The sequence below is a fragment of the Aquila chrysaetos genome, chromosome 8, assembly GCF_900496995.4.
Source record: "Aquila chrysaetos chrysaetos chromosome 8, bAquChr1.4, whole genome shotgun sequence".
NCBI classification, from domain to species: domain Eukaryota; kingdom Metazoa; phylum Chordata; class Aves; order Accipitriformes; family Accipitridae; genus Aquila; species Aquila chrysaetos.
In genome coordinates, this window is record NC_044011.1 from 40302872 (window position 1) to 40323536 (window position 20665).

Sequence of the window (20665 nt, forward strand, 5' to 3'; positions counted from 1 at the left end):
GGGGGGGGGGGCACGCAGGGAAAGGATTCTTCAAAGTCACAACCCACAATTTGTTTTTATTTTCTTCTAATACGCTGGGTACTGGACCCAAACCGGAAAGTAGACTAGGTGAGCCATTGCTCAAGGATTACTCAGCAAGGAACTTGTCAGTAAGAGAGGGCAACATGATTTATTAAAGCAAAGACAAGCTTAACGAAAGCTCTTATTGTAGTTGTTAGCCTAGATAATAAATTAACTTCTTTCTCCTGATACTTATATTGATATTGTTTCACTGGCTTCTATGGAGGACTGAAAAGGGATTGAACAGTTGATGTGCTTTGAGTTAGTTTTATTAAAGAAAAGAAGAAAATACTCAACAGCAAGTGATATTAACAGCACATTTCAAAGCTCTCTTGAAGACTTCAGATGCTATGAATGAATTTCATAGAGGAGTTCAGGATGGCCAGTCCATTGAGCTTCCGCAGCTGAAAAATATGCCTGAAAAGACAACAGAATGGTTGCTGGGGGAATATAAGATGACTAACAATAAAAGTTTTAAGCTATACCCCATGCCCAAACTGTCAAGGATGTTTAATGCTACATTTGATAAATTCCTCCTAAAGTAGCATGAGAAAGAATTTTAGATTACTATTCCCCACAAAAAGGAAAATGAAAGTTCTAAATAATACTTGACAATTGTTCAAATAGGTGACATTTCACATTAACAAAACTAAGAAAATAAGGTGTTTCTCTTATCTCCAGAGTGTTTTGCAAATCTCAGAGCAGATACTTTCCCTATTGCTCATTTGGGATCTCCAACAGGAGCAAGGTACTTAAACTTTTGGAACCTATGCATTATCCCTTTCTTTCTGCAGCGGTTCAGGGTGTATATTAACAAGTTGAACTCAGTTCTTCTGAAATGCAGTTCAAGGTCCAGCTGACGAGTTGCAGCTAGCTAGAGCGTGGCATACTCTTGGCAGGCAGCAGCAGACATTCTTTGCTGACATTTATACTTTTGTTTTGCTCTCATTACTGCTCTGACCTCTACAAACTTCTAGCATCACTCCTCCTCCTTCCATTCTTCCAGCACAGGTAACATCAGAAAGCAATGCAAAATGAGCTCCTCGAAACATGTTAAGACAGACAACAACACAGGAGCCCTAAAGCAGAACTGTGGGGACAGTACCACAAGTGGGAATTCTAGTTGGAGGAAGGGTAATAGATTTCGTGGAGTATTTACATAAACTAATCATTCACCCTGTATCTGCTTGCTCTACAAATAGAACTTATTTACACTAGGCAGTTTTTCAAGAATTATCACCTAATTACAATCAGATGGTGCAGGAGAACAAAAGTCTTTTTTACAATACCTTGACTCAGCGACACAAAGCTTTCCCAGAGCAATCGCTGCATTCTCCTGCACTGAAGTTCTTGTAGCATCACCACCAGCATGTTTCAACAAAATCATCACAACATTGGAATTCAGTAAGGACGTCGCTGCTCCAGGAACTGCAAGGCACTGGCCAAGGCAGAAAGCAGCATTTCCCACAATCATTTCATTCTCAGAGTCCAAGAGCTTCAGCAGCACACTGAACCCTGGAAGAAAGGGAGATTAATTGTACAGAATGCACACAGATTTGTTCAAGTAGCACCAATATTTTCTCCTGTCTTTACCTAAACTCCTAGGGAGTGAGCATTGTTCTGTGTCAGGCATTTTTCTAGAAAACCTGGAACAGCAAAGGAATTTCATAGCAAGGTTCAGGATCCAGGATGCTGTTTCAGCTTCACCTGCCTAGATGTCTTTCTCACAAAACTGAATCTACACTCTAAGAGGTTCTCTAGCATGGAGCTGGTGTTTCTGCATTTGTTTAATATTTCTCTGAATCTGAACATGCCACCTTTGCTGCTTGCAGGATCTTCCACTGGCCTCTCATCCCACCATACTAGCAGGGCAAACAGAGAGCAGAGCACTTATAGCACCAAGCTAAATGTGTTAAGACAGAAATGTTGTTGTGGAAAGAATAGCTGAAAAAAGGTACATTAAAAAGTTTTCTATATATCCTTAGCTAACATAAAGCAGCTCAGCTCATCTACTTCTGTAACCTATACTAATGTACAGCAGCAGAGTATTTTGTCTGTGCTCTTGGCACAGAGTTGTATAGCTCTTGCTGGCATCTGTAAGCAGCAGCAACTTCTCTGGTCACAGAATCTAGAAACATTTAGATAGACAGCTTTCTAAATATAATACAGCCATGGCTTTCACATGCATGAAGTTTCCTTGGGGGTTACATAAGTTTGCTTTGGTTTTCTTTCATGGTCCCATCTGTTCTTCAGATCACATCCCACCTTGGCTGCTGCAATATCTTCTGAAAAGGCAGTGCTGCTCCAGATAGCAACAGTGGCTAATGCAGAAGCTGAACCAAGTGGCCCAGCTGGAATGAAATTTAATGTCATGGGACTACAGCTTGATTCCAACAGGCTCCTAGCAACAGGGCAATGTCTGGGTTGGCAAACAGAGATGACAAAAATAAGAAATAGTGACTTCTCACAAGATTAATACCCAGAGTTTTGGTTGAAAGAATGAGAGTGAAATGTTATTGCTAATTTGAGGAAATGAAAGCTTCATCTACAGATGACAGTGAAACGAACATGGGGTGTACAAAAGGAAGATGATGCTCTGAGAGGCTTTTAATGAGTGGAAATCCTTGGGGTTCAAGTTGAACTACATAAGTTGACAGTTTCTTGACAGGTTCAACCACTTAGATAAAACTTAAGTATTCTCTGTTGTAGTTGCATTAGCATTAATTGAACCTGGATTTTAAAGCAATCTAAGTAGTGTTATACCACATGACTAGAGCAAATATACTCAAAAATACCCTAAGACACCTGGTCTGATATTGTCACGCTGTCTCCATATCCATTTCCTTTTAATACCACACCAAATATCCACATGTAAATGGAAGGAAACTATAAACTGCCTCAACCTGTGGAAGTCAGACATCTAAATGAAGCTTCTTATTTTAGCCACTAACTTCAGGCAATACAACCCAATTCAGTAACAGTTTACAAGCACTTTTTTCAAAATATACATACTTCTGGCCCTGAAAAAGCATATCAGGCTATTTTACTAGAGTAAAGCACAATTTCTCTAACTCAGGCTCATTATCTGATGTGCCTATTGCCTTTCACACACAGAGCTAAGGCTCATTAAGCACTATTTCAGGAGGTAAACTGGCACATTACTCGGAAAACATGGCTAAAGTCTTGCAAGAGTAAAACCCAGTGTTCAGTTCTGTTCTAGAGGAGAAGAAAGTAATTGGATGACACTGAGATGACACCTCAGCATTCAGTCTCTATTTAGAGAGGTTGTCACTTACTTTTGTCTGACTTCACTAGATCTTCTTGAGCTTGTCTATTACTTCTCGTGCAGATGGAAAGGGTCTTTATACCATAATTGGATGTGATATGTCCTCCAGCCTAGATTTGATTAAAGCATACATTAACAAACATACAGTTCACACCCCAAATTACTCAAGTTTACAGAATAGCTCAGGTACCATGGGGATAGATAGGTATTCCTTATGACCTAAGCCCAAATACCAAACTAAGACCTCTGCAGAGTATATATCTCAAGATGAACACAGGCTGAAAATGACAAAAGAAGAGCTGTGCACAGACATCTGGCTCATATGGAAACAACCGAAAAATCTGGGCTACAGACCAGAATCCAGAAGGCAGTCTAGTCTCCAAACTGGCTACCTAGCCTAAAATTGAACTTGAGAGCACTGTTACAATGGACAACACAGATGCAGACACATGCAGCCAGAGTGACTACACAGGTCTTTCTCCTAGGGAAAGGATGCTAAACACAGGGACAACTATGGTTTTCTTAAGGAACAATACAAGCAGAAATAAAGTGAATTTTGTTAAATTAATTTACTTTCAAGACTTTGATAATTTTCTTCACCACCCCTCCTTTTACTACTTCTTCTACTGCCGAGGAGGATGCTGGCAGGATGCGACTTAGCACTCCAATGGCTCTCTTAATTAGAAAACAGTGTGAGAGAAGAAAAAATGAAGAAGTTTATTTGTCTGAACAGCTTTAAGGAGTTTTCAAATTATTTTGTTTTTGCAGAATAAAACCAAAGTAATTGAAGTGATAAAAGCACAAATTTACAGAAATATAACAAAGAACATCTTTAGGACATGGCTTTTTTATTGCTTACTAGAAACCGAACTCAGCACAGCTTCTAAAGACTCAGTGTAGAGAGAGATGAGACCAAACTGAGATCTGGACAACTCACTGTATGTTTATTTATGGAAACAAAGTCCCAGTAGAAACCAGCCTAGCATTGCTGGTATTGAGTCAAGTAAAACAGATGAGAACAATTCATGTGAGTTCAGAGAGGTGAACAGACTCCGAGTCCACATCTGCTCCTACCCATTAATAGAAGTACAATCTCCTAGGTATGATTCACATACAAGAATTGTAAAAAGAAACAGCTGCTAAATACCCAAATTGTTCTTGCTTCTAGGTTGACTTTTTTTTTAAAGAGTTTTATATTGAAAAACATCCCAAGGATGAAATGATTTGTAAGAGCTTCTATTAAGTAGATTTCAAGAGAACATTGAGAAACTCTTGCATCAAACAATATAAAAACCTGAATAATATAAGTGGCATATTGTTTCTTTACTACTAATAATTATGAATGTTTTAGGCTTCAAAGCCTAATGTGCAGACTTGCACAGGGCAGCAGTTTGCACTGAAGTGTTCAGGTCAGGTCAGCTAATACAATCTTTTGTTAGTCCATAGATATCCCACTTACTGTCACAATCCTTCCATCCTTATCCCTGAGGAGAGACATGCACCTGCCACTTATGTCCACAGCAAAATACTGAAACAACAATGTGAAAAACTCAGGTCCAGGTGATCGCTGGGAAGTGTTAGAGCAGAAATGGGTTAATAGACAAAGTACTCTACAACAAAGAATCCAATAGAGGTCAGGGCACACGTGGCAGTAAGTTACTGACAGCGCAGCACCCAGATGTAACTTAAGAAATTCTTCCTTCTTGATGGAATCCTTAGTTTTAAATAATTTTGGAATGTGCCAAGCATCTAAGAATATCCCATGATTGGAGACTGATGCCAAACAAAACATTTATGCCACTATGGAAAGGTACTATATCTGCTTTACACTCTATTTTTCTCATAACTGTGTGTATGGTGGCAGGGGAGGGAGGGAGGAGGAGAAAATGTACATTTTTTCACTTTTTAGCTTACTTAAATTGTCAACCACCCTTAATGATAACCTTAAACACCAATAAAAATTAAAAATTAACTGAACACCAGCAAAATCCAATGTTGGCAGCCTTTAAGTGCTTCAGCATGCTTGATGTGAAAGAGGGCTCAAAATCCATCTAATGCGGTCAAGCTCTTTTTCCCTGTACAGACTGCAAGGTCACAATATTCCATGGTCATTCTCTCACCTACTCTACCTAAGTGTTCTGGTATGACTTCAGTGACTTGCATCAGGCCCGTTTACAGTGACAAGGGAGGAGGATCCTCTAACTGCTCAAGAAATTCTGAATCTCTGAGGAAGTGATTATTAGAAGAACACTACCAAAGGACATTCACAGATCTTGTATACCTGGATGATCACATTTGATTCAAGCAGTAAATTCATCATTAGGCCCAGCACTGCAAACAAACACTCCTGGTATTTGGGTGTGCTGACATCAAAGCATTCATCCTGTGTACAAAGGAGAGAAGAGTGCACTCAATTCAGAGGTTCAGAATATGCACTTCCTCAGCCTTCTGTGTGCTTACTTACATGGTGCATCAGTGTCCCCCTGGTGCACCATGAACTCAGGAGGAAGAAAAAGTCCTGTGAGCACCAGAGCTAACGTCATCTTTTTGATACAGATTCGCTCTTGTGTTTGTTTCACTTTGGTATCTAAAGCTGCACACTCGAAACTTCTGATGTTTAGGCAGTTAACAAGATCCTTTCCCATCCTCTGAATTCTTTAGTTTCTGAGAACCAAGTTCATATCGCATCCTTGCCCTGAAAGGGGCCACTTACAATAAGGGACCACTCACTCTCCTCCACCCATCTATCGATCCACAACTTACGTGAAAAACAGACTGCTTTGAGACCTTTATCCAACTACCAGATTTGAAAGATCCCTGTCAAGGGTTCAGAGCTATTAGGGGAGGCAGACAAACATGATCACTCAAGTGCCGTTTCCACAGAAGATAGGGCTGAAAACACTATTGCAGGGAGCCATCAAGTTTCTTTACCACAAGCTTTAAGCATGCTTGCCAACACTCTTTGCACTCAGCCATCTGCATTCGGATAACTACATCTGCGCACAGATTCCCCATGATGCCAATGCAATGGGCAAGGGCTGCCTGGTTCACCAGCTTGGCAGAGGTCTAAAAACAGAAGAGTGGAAGAAGAAATTAAGAACAAATGATAAGGAAACAACAAATACGCGTTCCTATCCCTCTGGCAATTGAAAATGGGATTCTAGAATCTCTCTCACCTTGTTAAATCCCAACTGTCCAAAGTTCGGGAATCACCCTCATTTTCACAATGAATCTCCCAATGACGTTTTAAGAGTCTTGGGAAAAGTGACTGGATTCTGTGGTCCCTAACCTCAGACTGTGAATATTTCCTATTATCACTTACTTAACGCATGGAACAGAACAGCCTCTGCTGCAGCTGTAAGTCCAGTGAGGTATGTTCAAAAGGAGAGAGCAACAAGCAGTATAAAAGAGCTGTAATTATTGCATTGTCTGGGTGCTTGTTTAGAAAAGTGGAAATATTTTACTTTGCAGCTGTATCTGCTGTTCTGCAACAGAATCAATCTTCCCTATCAACTTCCCTCTTCCTGAGGACTGGTTTCTGTACCAATAGTATTGTAAATTTGTAGTTTAAATAAACGATAACCAGGAAAGGGATCTGAACCACCAGACATCTTTTCCTTGTGACCGAATGTCATCTCTTTACCCCAATCTCTCAGATTAGAAAGAAACAGAAAAAGTCACTATCCAAGATACAACCAGTTGGTGACAGTGGATTAAGGTCACATTAAGAGGAGCATAACACAAAGCTGAGAGTGAAATCATGGCCTGACAAGATTACCAGTGGGAATCTGCAACCAAGTCCAGAGGTTTCACTGAATATAAAACTAATAATGTGTAGAAACCAAGCACTAAGTACTGGAGACTAAGAACATTTTCCTGAGGGAAGTGTATGACAACAGTGGCTTTCTTATGCTTACAGAACTAGAGACATGATAACTACTGTAGTTCTATCACAGAGGGGTTCTGTCTAGGAGCAACTGGCTGTAAAACTGGAAAGAGCGGTCATAACATGTTACACAAAAGTAAACCAGAAATATAGAAACCGAGATCTTTCATACCAGCAACTGCGTGAATAAAGGTAAAACACCTGTGGAAAGCATGACACGACACTGGGTTTTGAACCTGTTGGGGGATAAAAAAAGCCATATTTGGACACTTCAAGCTTTAGACAAAAATGACAGATAAAGGCAACACAGCAGCAACAATAAGGTAAACATCAGTCAGCAACGTACACTCACAGCAAAGGCCAACAGCCTCTGTCACTAGCTCATTTAGTACATTTCAAAGCACAACTTTATAAAAATGGATGAAGAAATGTAAGTTACCTTTCCTCTTTAGTTAAATCAGATAGTATGTTCATGGCACTGCTAGCCCTGGCATCAGTGCTTTTGACAAACATCATCAAAATCTGCAGCCATCTGTTATTAAAAAAAAACCAAAAAAAATTACATATGTCAGCTTTGGTTTAATTATTAAAGATCAAAATTGTACTTTAAGTACACCTACACGATTTATGACCTTAAGCTCCTTTGTGTTCAGCAGGGTTTTGACCAAGCTGGATATACTAGGCCTTCCAAACATACTCAGTCACCTAACTGCCATTAGAACAATATTTTGTCACTAGATTCTCTCGCAGTATTGTCCCTCTTTGCACAAGTACAGTGATTTTAACACATGTACTGATTTCTGTCAGCATTAGAACATTTCATCAGCATGTAAGCTTCACAGACGTTTGAAGCTAAGCGGCTTTGCTGCTGGCGAACATCTTAGGGACAGACAAGTAGAATGCAACAGTTGGGACCAAGAACACCATCAGCACAGCCCGGTACTGAACAGCTTCAACAGATTGTAAAGGCCTGCAGGGAATGTCAGTGATGATGCTTGCATGGCTTAAAAGGACATGCTGAGCAAACCCAACAGTCTTTGGAGGGGGCTTAACAAAAAGCTTTGTAGTAGCAAAGAAAAATTGATCTCCTGCCTGAATAAAAAGAGCATCATACCATTCACCTTTTGAAATAGTGTGTGCTCATGGCTGTGGGATTTGAACTACATGCAATTCACAGGCCTTCACACTGTGAACCCATAAGCCCTGCCGAACAATAAGTATATCTGCAGACATGTGCTGGGGTTTCCACATGCTCCTTTACTGAGCTGAAACTCTCTGCCACTCTTCAACTCTGCAGCACAGTAACAGAACCTATAGTCTCATCTCTTTTTGATGATAAGCCCAACTGCCGAGAAGCTCAATATCTGCAAGTTTACCTTCTGAACATCCTAACTATTTTCAAGCAATCAGGCCCAGGATCTCTTTCAGAAGTTGACAGAAGATTTTTCAGGTTCCTGATATTTCAAGCCACAGTAATATTATCTGCCTTTTTAAAGCATTCTCTCAGATGTGCCTCATTTCTTTAACCTTTCCTCCAAGGAAAAATGTCTCTGGACTAATGTTGTATATAATATAGTGTGTACAACTGTTGGAGAATCTTTTCTGTTCATGCATTTCTTCAAACCATGTAGTACAAAACAGTATACTAAAATTTCTCCTCTGCTTAACTTTAGAAGGAAATAGCAGGATAATAGGATAAAGGTAATAGACTGTTGTTTCTTTCTCCACTCAGTGAGTCATGGCAACACTGAATAATCATAAATACCAATTATCAAATGAGGAGAGAGTCACAGCTTGAAACCATGAGCTATTAAGAGACAACAGTGTAAGCTCCTGATTGAGCGCTAGACAAACACACACTTACTGGTTTAAAAAAAGTTAACTATGCCTCAAAATTACATGAGCATCCTGAGGAATAAGCCCTTTCTACTTAGTTTCACAGACATCTTCAGATACAAAGTTTCCTAAAGTTTTCCCCCCACACCTAACTTTTACTTTTGCTTAGCTAGGCCTCAAAGACAGAAGTCTCAATGTCATTATGTTCCTTTCAGAAAGCCTGTCACCTGGTGGAATGAGTTCTGAACATCTGTGAACCCAGGCATTAAGGAAATTTTTCTGAAGTACAGTAGTGTTTATTACTTGGTTAGGTCCTGGTGCCTGACCAGCAGTCTCCTCCCATTCTCATTCTCTGAGTAAAGAGAAATTAGTGCCAATGTCTCCTTTTGGATCTCCGATACCCCAGAAGAAAGCAGTTTTGGCAGCTGTGCATTCACATCAGGTTGAGTCAATAGAAGATGCTGATTTTCTTCTGAAAAAAGATCAGATCTCAGACCTATGTCACACACAATGACATCCCCATTACTCTTATAATATTTTTTTTTCCCTAGGTGCTGATTTAACAGTTTTAATGTCTTTATTTCATCCACTAACATGCTCACTCACTTTTATGTGTTCACCTTGCATAACACTCCTGCAGAGCAATGGTAAGGCAGAACACCCACTGATCTTCTCTCGGCTCCATTACTTCAACACATACACTGGTGTTTGAATTTCTACTCTCACTAGCAACATGTTAGCTTCTCAGGCACCAAGGACTTCTTCAAAGACACACCAGAATTGTGAGCACAAAGTGCTCCTCACTTCATCAGCTGCCTGCGAACTGCTAGGGTCTAGGCTGTTCCGGCACAATAGTACACAAACTACTGCAAGCGCAAACATGCAAGCTACACAAGCCTGCATATTACTTCATACATTTACTGCTGCCTATAGGCAAAATATAAAACGGGTTTTCTCCTTACCTTGCAGCATGAATATGCTCTTGGGCATCAGCTGGATCCCGTGATATACTAGTCAACACAGACGCCGACACCAAGCATTCTGTATTTTCCTTGTGTGGCCCTCTGCACCACTTTACCACGCACCACCACCCCAGCCCATTTCTCATCTACATGCATAGCCCCTAGAAACAGAGGCAAGGGCTACCTGCCCAATGACTAATTATTGTGAATGCCAAAGGAATTCAGCCTTCTTTAATGGCAGTTTATAAAACTCTGCTTTTTGCTGGTATAACCGCTTAAAAAAGACAAAATTATACAGGTGATATTATCTTAAGAGCAGCAATAATCACAGGGAATTTACCTTCCACCCCTTCAGTACATTTAAAACGCTCACACAAATAGACTGGAAATTTCATCTCATGATGCACAGAACCACCAGAATTGTGGCTGCTGCTAGCAGTATACATCCAACACTTGCATTTGACCTGTAAGACTTCGTTTACAATAGAGTCTAGACCCAGGTGCTCTGGGAAAGTGAAGTTCATGCCAAATGACAATTTTAGACACAGTAACTGCCATATTAACAGTACATTAACAATGATTAATGTTGATTACATAGTTTTACCATTCCCAGTGCAGACAGCTTGCCAAAGGAAGAGAAGAGAAACAGACAGATCCACTTCAGCAGCGTTTTTTCTCTCTGCACAGAAGCCCCTAAATTAGAAACATTAGCTCGTAAAAAGAGCAAAGGACAGATCAAACAATTAGCTCTTTGGCTAGGGAAATCAGCAAAGCCCCACAGATGTGAGGATCTGCCACATGAACACTTAAGCTCATAAGCTCTAAACCCAGCTCATTGGTTAAACATTTTTAGGACTATCAGACTTGTTTTCCAGAGGACCTCCCCTGAGACCAGATTTATGATCCACTAGCTCTACTTTACCTTCAACACACACAGACCCTATACGAGCATTATGCAGCACAATACAGGTGATAAATTCAGATCTGCGCTGAGATAGTTGTGAACAGCCAGGGCGCAAAAACTGTGCAAATTTGGAAGTGCTTCATCTCTTTAAGTTGCTTTACAGCCAGCACCCAAAATACTGATGAACCCTAAAGAAGTCTCTGTACTGCAGTCCCACTGACAACCTTAAAGAATAGCTTCTCCTGCCCTGTTCAACCAGATCGTGTTGTTCTGAACCAACTTAGTTGTGCAAAATTTTCAAATTGCCTCTTTTGCACATCTGTCTTGTTTCCATTATCTATCTGAACCTGACTCAAATATACATTCAGACAAGAGATCCCTCTAAAGACAAAGTTTATAAAGCAATACAGATAAATATTAGTCAGATTTGTTTCTTGATTACTGAAACACAATGTAATGGCAGCCAAGAAAACACACCGGCAGAAGATACAGGTCCCCAGAGATGATCCTCTTCCTTGATGACAGGATTACAGAGTTTCACCGGCTACATTACAGAGCTATATGGCCAAATATTTACTGGTGGCAATTAATGGTACCAGGGAGTTTAGTCAGGTATACTTAAAGTAACTAAGTGCTTTCAGATTTTTTTTTTTTTTTTACAAACCTGCTCTCACTGTGAGATAGGATAACTGTACAGAAACAGGAGACAGAAGCAGAAATCCATTAATTCTGTTCACTGCATCCAAGAGAGCACTGTTTGTGTAAGAGTCAGATATGTCAGTCCCTTCAGACATTAAAATCTGTTATTACATTATCATTTGATCATTTCATCTGCATTTCAAGAGGTGATTGTGTTTCTTGAAAACAATATTTTCATTTCCTCATGCTGTAACACCCTACTGTTTTCCTTTGGAGAGCTCTTACCGTCTTACAATCTCGTTGTCTTTGAGGATACTGAATCCATTGTTTGTTCTAAATAAAGTTTGCTCAGTGCCTGAAAAATTCAGAGATAAACAAATCAGCTCTATGATCCATCTGGCTGATGTGTCATTGTGAAGGCAGACTCCTGCTCTTCTATAACACAGTGTTAAAAGAAAAGGTCACCGGATCAACAGCTTTGGGGAAAGAACATCATTAAAAGTGGGGGAAAAACTCCAAGAATGCTACTTGAAGTAGAAGCAGCTTTGAAGCTGAAGACCGCTCTAATTCATGCCTGGTGCTGTAAAGAACAACTGACTTCAAGTTAAAGGCTTTTTAGGAAGACTGAAACATGAGACTGGCTTTGCAAATCAGTATGCTTTAACAAAGAATTACAAATATTTTTGAACAAATGAAACAGCTCTTAAGAGACTCAGTTCCATAAGAAGTCTTAACAGCTCAGCTACAACATTGGTCTAGTTCTGAAAAATATATGTAAATATCTACTGGCCACAAATTTTGAAATATCAAACACTACTGATTTTGCGTTTTAAATATAGGAATAGTTTTTCCTTTTCCTTTAAAAACTACTCCACTTGTATTCATCTACTTGGATTACAACTCCCATGATCAACAACCTTTGCATCAAATACTTACAATCTTTCATGGCTCCTGTCAAAAGTCTGATCCCTCCTGTATAGTAGAGGATATTCTGGTCAGGCCTATCAAGCTTCTGCAGCATTTCTTTTATGGACAGAGCAGCAAGCTTTCCAGACTGAACTTCCTTCATTGCTCTCTCTTCATCTTTCATTCTTTTTTCCTCCAAGTTTACCTCGTTCATACAATCTTGGAAATCAAAAGAAAACAAAGCATGGCAGTTAAATGTTTTGATATTGTCAAGTTTCAAGCAGAAAATGAAGTTGACTCCATGACACAGAGAGCACTACCTTCTATATACAGATGTACAGAATGACCCACGGCTCTGGTGAGTGAAACAGAGCTTAAAGAAGAAACAATCAGAAGCAAAAGCTGCATGAAGAGACTCCATCAAAAGTTCTGAAGAGCAGAACAGTGGTTTCGATTAAGTTCCATCTTGAAACAAGGGATGGCAGTGTAAAAATTTCTGCTTCTTACCTTTAAATAGGGTTTCCTTCTGGGGATCAATTTGTAAGATCTTCTCATAACACTGCCTGGACTTAACAGAGAAAAGAAATGGGCTCTCAATTTAAGATAAAAATGGGAAGATGATAAAAATTATATTCTAGTCGGAGTCATCCTGTTTAAGCTCAAAAGTTCTTGGGCCACAGTACTTAATAAGTGTGAAAAATAAAATTTATGGAGATATGCAAGTCAAAACTTTCATAATTAAAAGTGTAATTTGAATATTATTCTCAGTCCCTACATCTGCCTGCTATTTCAAATTAAAAGGAAAATTTCAATTTCAAACCTGGGAACATACTAGTAGGAACAAAACCAGCAAAGTTCCAGTGAGAAAAGAGAAAATTAGGCATTGTGTTAAAACTGCAGGAACTGTAACTATCGGCAGGGATCAGACATGTGCATCTTATATCTTTATCTTCTATTTGTGCATCTTGTGTATCTTGAGCATATGCTTGGAATTAAACTGATCACCAAGCTTGCAACAGAGAAGAACCTTCTTCACAGATCAAGCTGCCAAGAATCCCTCAGGGTGGATTTCCTGTAGACTTGTATTGTCCATGCTCTACAGTTATTTCTAGAGAAATTGTTTCTGACAGGATCAGAAATACTTTTGAGCTTGGCTGCTCTCCTCTTCAGGCTCTTTATTATTTTTGAAGGTGAAAGGTCAGGCTTGTACCAAAATATCTGGCAGTTTATTTCAAGCTTAAGTATTGAATTAAGCTCCATTATTTTAACAGTAATTATGATTCCATTAGGTTTTCACACATGAAATGCAGAACTAAATCTTTTGTTTGACATTCATTTCTCTAGGATCTTGGGAAAAAAAAAAGGTATCACTCTCACTAGCATCTTTCATCATAACAGTTCACTTAACTTCAAATACATAGAGATTTTTACTTATCCACAAGTGACCTGCAATCATTTCTTAGTTATATGCAGCAACAGTTTAACAACAACTGCTGCACAGAACAATCTAGGATAAAAAAAGTGAAATACATTTTACTCAATTGTCTCTTTAATGGAAATGTAGTCACTGCTAGTAGACTGCAATCACAAGAGTCTGCAGTACCTTACAAGGACATTCCTTCACTCTGATCCTTACCCGGGCTGAAATATGGCACTTCCAGCACTACCACTTCCCTGAACACACATTGCTAATATCAGTCTTGAAGCACTTCAAAAGAAGTGCCAAACATGGGATTCTCTGAGCATATATACAGTCCTTGCAGACTCCCCAAATGCTCACCCAGTCTAGACTCAAGCCTCACAGCACTGGAGTAAAGCTTGCTGTCTTGGTGTCCTACACGCAAGTGGTAACAAATTCCCACCAGATAAATCGTGTATGCTGAATAGAAAATTCCCTCATTCTTTTGAGGTTGATTAGGGTACAAATTGAAACAGCTACACAGAAGTGTCCTCCAACCTTTTGTGCGTACCAAAGTAAAAGATACGGGGTATTTTACTAAGATGTGGAAATAGACTTGATTTTAGAATTATGAGTCTTTGCAAAGCACAGAAAATTTATCTCAAGTCTAAAGGCTGAACGTACTTCCATTTGTCCGACTCTTAAGATCACAAATTTCTCACTCTCACCCACAACATCACATCAAAAGCAGAACAAAACATAATCCCATGGCCACAAGATTTAGTCAACTTACCTCACTGTAGTGCCTAAGTGCCAGGTGAGCTTTCCCCATTAGAAAATAGGCTTTAATACATTTTTCATTGCACTGTGTTAAAAAAGGAATTATTAATTATGTGTTTAGAAATTTCAACCTTTTAATATTTTTTCCAGCTTTCTGATTAATGGTTATAGCTGCCCAAAATAACTGTAGGCACAGAAGAGGGTATTCATACCATCTACTAGAGGCATCTAAAGTTTATATGCTGAATTATTACGTCCAGGTACTGACTTTCCTTCCCTATGCAAGGAACATAGGCTTTGGTCTGGTTAAAGGTGGAAAGCAGCTGGTGCTAATATCCTTTCCAGAAAACTGTACTTCAGGCAACACAAGCAGACTCTCATGCACTTAGGTAACGTTAAGGCCTGCATCAACAAGTCTATAATCGCAGCATTTCTATAACAACAGAATTTCCATGTGTCTTTTGATTAGTTCTGCCAGGAATGAAATAAGTACTCATTTTCATTAGCTGTGCACAAAAAAAATTGAGGAAACATCTAGCTCAACACTAACAGATTAGGTGATCTTGTCCAGTTCAATTATGCGTCAAAAATATTGACTTCTTGAAATGATGCTGCCAATATTATTAACAATCTGTTAATAGTGTGCTAGTCATGGGCATCACTGATGTAACACAACTGAATTTGGATTCAGCTCTTTGGCATTTTATATAATCTTTACCTTTCCCACCAGATCTGATCTTTGTGAGCTTGAAGAGTCCCTTTTCCCCTTCTAGAAGGATGGGCAAGATATTGCATGCCAATGTGTGCAGTTAATAGCTTATTATCACTTATAACAAACTTTTTAATTAAAAGCTCTCAAGAGTTAGAAAAGCTTCTGCACACAGGCAGCACTGAAATTATTAACTGCTTTATACTATTCAAAGTCACTCAGGATGCAGAAATCTGTGCAACACCACCACATTCTTTCATTTCCATTACCAAGTTGTCTCCATAGCATCAGTTACACACAAACCCGCCTTCCAGGAGCACTTGACCTGGTCAAAAAAAACAGAATCCTGAAGTTACCTTTAACGCCCATTCACAGTCAGTAATGGCTTTTTCACACTCATGCATCTTCAGGTAGGCCTGAAATAAAACCAAGAGAGTCCAGGCAGAAGAATTAGAATACTTCAAACAACTTCCACTAACTATTGTGGAAACATTAGCTAATTAAAAAAAAAAACAAAACCAACTGTTGATTTGCCTAGCCATTGATTTTGCAAGATAATTACCAGCTGTTTCTTAACTTGTCTTCCATCTCCTTGGAGTTTGTAATTTAGAATAAATTTAATAAAACAAAATTCAATACACACATATGGATTATACAAGGCAAGTAGAGAATACAAAGCAAATGTTAACTTTCCACAGTTATAAAAGTGATCCCTAAAAAAATTTTTTTTAAAAAATCCGTGCATTTAAATAAAACTATGAACTAAAATAATATTTTTTTCCCACTTATTCTGGAGGAGCAGGGGTTCACCTGTGCCACATCCAAGAGGGAGGAGACATGAACACTCCCTCAGGAAGGACTAGCCACAGCAGAACTAAGCTTCCAAGGGATTCAGACACATTGATCAAGAGGGAAGAATTTACACCTCTAATGATCTTCTTTGTGCAACTCTTCCATTAAGTTTGTAAAAAGATTAAAACCTTCAGTCTGCACTGTCTTGCTGTTAACTTCTAGCCACAGTAAAAATTTACTGTTGATAACACGGCAGCAAAGCAGAACTCATTCATTCTGGGTAGTGGAGGATGGCCAGGAAAAATTGTTTCCTCCTTTTTAAGCCTCTCTGTAATGCAACATGAAATTTACTTAGATAATAGAACAATCTTTTTGGGTTCTTTCCTGGCAAAGCAACACTAAAAGCAGCATAGTGGTAGCTCACTTCCATGTGCTGACCTGTGCTCTGTTTGTGTAAAGTTCCTGCTTATCTTTCAGTTTTTCCAGACCTTCAGTGTATCTCTGAATGGCAACAACATAGTCTCCTTTCCTGAAGGCATCGTTTCCCTTCTCTTTCAGAGCTGCAAAACAACAGACATGCATTCAAAATAACATTTGTTTTTTATTTCCCTAAATGGTGACCCAGGAAACAGAGGCCATATTCTCCTGTTGGAATAATCATCAAAATTCCAGTCCAGCTCCACTGCAGCTGTCTTAATTTGCCATTATTTGCAAGGTACTTCTGAGCTATTCAGTCCACACAATCCGCAATCCTCTTTCAGAGGGAAAACTGAGCATTTGTCTTTGTCCAGCCCAGCTCTGAAATACTCAAACTCACTCCCTCCATCCCAAACCCTTATCATAAAGAGGACGGTATGGAGAAGAACAGGTTTCAACAACTCTGTGAAGTATATAACCCTGTCACATCCAGCTAATCAATGCTGTGGACAAGACCGTTGGTCTCAGACTACCAAAGCACTGTCTCAGTGTGCATAAGAATGGCAGTAACAGAGTAGCTCGATAGCCTCTTAAATCAGCCCAGCTCCTGCAAAGTAGTTTTTGAAGGCATTAGCTAGAAAAGCCTTTAGCAATTACCATTTGCCAAGTGTTCATTTCTCTTCCTTTGTTTAGTTCGTTCTTTTGCATCCTTTTCCAAAATTGCCAGAAAGCCATCTTTGAGCCAGGAGAGTTGGTGGTATTTTAGTTTAAAACAAACAAACAAAGAGCAAGCTTCATTAAAATCAATCTACAGAAGAGAAAAAAGTAATTTCTAAGGTATCTCTGAGTAATTTCTCTACAAAGAAAATATTAAGTGGACATTTCAACAATTAAACTGGAACATGAATGACAAGCTATTACACATAAAGACCATACTACCACTCAGGATTTGCATATTTGCCTTGAAGTATCTCATCTCTAGAGATAAACTTGTTTCTTTTAAACTGAGAATACTAACTTTTTAGATGAGAGGCCAGGATATGATAACAAACTACACCAACAAGTGTCCTACCTATGAACAAGTACAGCCATACTGGTAAGATCCTTGAGTGTGTTCCTACATCTGACTGAATTTTGGTTAAAGACACTAGAAGAGTTAGCTTTGACTTTGGCAGGAGTGGAATTAGGCCTTGCATGAAGTAACAGCAATCCTTACTCCATCTCTGCTAAAACAGATTGAAGAGATGCTAAGTACCAGAGGGAGCACTGTCCTACCTGCGTTCACTGCCTTTGCATTTGCCACATCCTAAAAAAAGAGAAACAGAGCACAGGCATGTACACATACAGACATTTTAGTAAAACCCATAGCAGCAGAAGAACACTTGGTTAAGTTGTTCAAAGCTACAGGGCATCTGAAATATCCAGATTGATGCATACAGGGAATATCAAGTTGACGCTTAAACAAAGGATGGTAAGGAGTTAATAATTTTTGACATTAGTGGAAAGCTTCCTTTTGTATCTTTAGTGAGGCAAGTCACTGAAATCCAAACCCTACTGCAGAAATCAAAGCCTAACGAAATTAATGAGGGGACTCCTGTCTTCAGCTAGCTTTGCTCAAGTTCCTGAAGCGCAGGTAAAAGCTACAAATTATGGCACCTCAGTGCTTGCATCTAACTTGGGCAAATCCAACAGAAGCATTCTGTTATTAGCAGTCTTCATGACACCAAGCACCTCCCAGTCAGACAACTAGTGAAAAAAACAAAGTCACATTCAGAACATACTTGTAAGTACTGTTCAAAATTTTTTCTCCTGGGCAAGGAATGTGAATTGGTGTTATTTAAAAGACCTAAACTGCATACAGCTTTAACTTCAAAGGGGAAAAAAGCCCTTACAGAAGCTCGTGTGTTGATGACTGTTCTGTTCACTGTAGTCTTGCTTTCTTCCTCCCTGCTAGTTTCTTGATCATGGAGCCTCTTCTCTGCTTCTGCAATGGTTCTTTCCTTGACAGCTGGGTCTGCGGAGTTCAAGCCTTGCACTAAGTTGGCTAAAATGGGGATGAAAAAAAAGCGATACACACACGAGTCTCAGTGATCCTGGTGGGACCAGGAGCTCAGCTGTGCACTGGTGACCAGGATGGCCTCCGTAAAGGGAAACATTTACAAACACAACTTCGTCTCACTTCCAAGAGCTACCTACAGCTTCTGTGTCATAAAGCGTCCGAGGTTTAGGAAGCTCCTCCTGGCACCCGCAAAGCCCCACGACACCCGAGCTCGTAAGGAGACTTCACATAAAACGAACTCGGAACGGGGCGAGAGTTCTCCTCTCTTCCATTCCTTTCCTGCCTCCCTTTTACCCACCCCCTTCTTCTTTCGGCCCCTAGCACCCTTACCTGAGGGAAAGGGACGGGCATGCCCGCCTGCCCCCGGCCCCTGCCACCTCCCCGCGGGCGATGCCGCCCCACGCCCGGCCATGGGGCGGCCAGCTCCGCCCCGGCCCCGCTTACCGATGTCGTCCACACGGCGGAGGAACCGCTGGAAATCCTCCTGCTCCTGGTCCGCCTCGGTCAGCATGGCCAGAGCGGGAGGGCCGGCCGGAGCGACGGGCCGAGCCGGAAGACGCGCAGCGACGCCGCCGTTACCGTGGGGACGACGCCCGCCGGCCACGCTCCTGACGCAGCGTCAGCGGGTGGGTTATTTTGGGGCGTGGCTATGCAAATGAAGGGGCGGTGCCTCGCCGACCGCCATTTCGCGGCTAGCCGGGAGGCAACGGCTCTCGGAGCCGGGGCCGGAGGTGGAACCCGCGCCCGTCCGGTCACAGCCGCGGTCCCCGCAGTACTACCCCCGGGGCACAGCCGGCTGCTGTCCTACGGGCTTCCTCGCCCTCAAGCTATAACGCAGGGCGTTGCGAGGGGCAGGAACGGCCGCGGCCACCGGCGGGAGCTGCGTCCGCTCGCGGCTCGCCTCGCCTCGCCTCGCAGGGTGCAGCAAGGGGTCCCTCTCCTGGCCCGGGCAGCCGATGCTGTGCCAAAACCCCGCTCGCTGTCGGGCAGCGCGGCCGCTGGCTTCGCAGCCCCAGCGAGGAGCAGGGCCGGATAGAAGGAGCAGTTGGGACTGACTACAGACGCCCAGACCTCCCTCGCCCTTACACGGTCACTTGCTGCGCTGCATAAGCGCCAGTCTAGAATTGGAGCACCTGAGGGTGTAACTTAGCATCGTGCTTTAGTGTGCACACCTAACAGGCAAATGCTCAGCACGAGGTAAAGAGAGACCTACAGAAAGGGCGTTCCTACCTCCTCCTTTTGCAGCTTTCTTTTGATTGCTCTTGTAGAGCTATGCTACAATGGGGGGGAAAAAGTGTGCTTTTGTACTTGCAACGTATTTCAGAGCATTTAACAGGTGACTTCTTTTCTTCCTCCCCACTACTCCTAGATACAATCCCTCTGATGATGGCAAGTAGTGCTTACACTTCCACCGCAGCAGAATGACTGGCCTGACAGGGGCTACGGAGGGTCCCTTTACCAAAGGCCTTCCAGGTGAGCCATGCACTGCAGAGAGGCTCCTAGTCCAGAGCAGCTAGAGAGCCCCTATCTTCATCCTGGCTTTCCTCACTTAATTTCTGGCTTGAAATCTCAGAAATGCTTCACTGAGCTGAATACGCTCCTTTTCCCTCTGCTAAACAGGTCAGCCTTTGCCTTGCAGCCTGAATGTATGCAAACCCGAAGTGAGATCTGCTGCTGCTCCCTTCTGCTTGTTTTATCAAAACATACATCTGGGTTTGATTTGGCAGAGTGAGGAGGCAAGCTGCCCTGCTGGCAGCTGACAGCAGGGAGCATATCAGCAGAGGTATGGGCATGTCATTTCTCCAAGGAGCGTTTAAGATCCTTTTAGTCTGGCTTTTTAATGCCCAAAGTCATCTTCTGTTCATACACAGGGGACAGGAATGGGATAGCATGGGCAAAAAATCAGTGAAAGGGACTTTGGTGAATATAAGGATTAGCTGAGCCAAAGTTTAGCAGACCTGCCAGCTGGGATAGGGAACATGAAGAAAGAAACATGAACACTCATCCACAACCAATACCCTCTAGCACCT

At 41.2% G+C, this 20665-nt stretch overlaps 1 protein-coding gene across 9 annotated transcripts; it reads right to left on the minus strand.

Annotated features, from left to right (window-relative positions):
• Nucleotides 1-146: 146 nt before the first annotated feature.
• Nucleotides 147-19242, minus strand: TTC12 (tetratricopeptide repeat domain 12). 9 transcript variants are annotated; one of them, XM_030021376.2, is made up of 21 exons: nt 19080-19242; nt 18469-18620; nt 17852-17882; nt 17234-17311; nt 16598-16719; nt 15724-15783; nt 14672-14743; nt 12987-13047; nt 12510-12698; nt 11859-11928; nt 10635-10723; nt 9372-9540; nt 7672-7764; nt 7405-7468; nt 6278-6412; nt 5628-5729; nt 4806-4874; nt 3920-4021; nt 3357-3456; nt 1350-1575; nt 147-477 (listed from the first exon to the last, which is right to left on the minus strand). In XM_030021376.2, the coding sequence occupies exons 1-21, from the start codon at nt 19144-19146 to the stop codon at nt 402-404; spliced, it is 2127 nt and encodes a 708-aa protein (XP_029877236.1). In that variant the 5' UTR covers nt 19147-19242; the 3' UTR covers nt 147-401. The 9 variants fall into 9 exon arrangements, with proteins under 9 accessions (XP_029877236.1, XP_029877235.1, XP_029877238.1 ...); XM_030021375.2 differs by having other exon boundaries at nt 4806-4913; XM_030021378.2 differs by lacking the exon at nt 3920-4021.
• Between the last annotated feature and the right edge of the window lie 1423 nt (nt 19243-20665).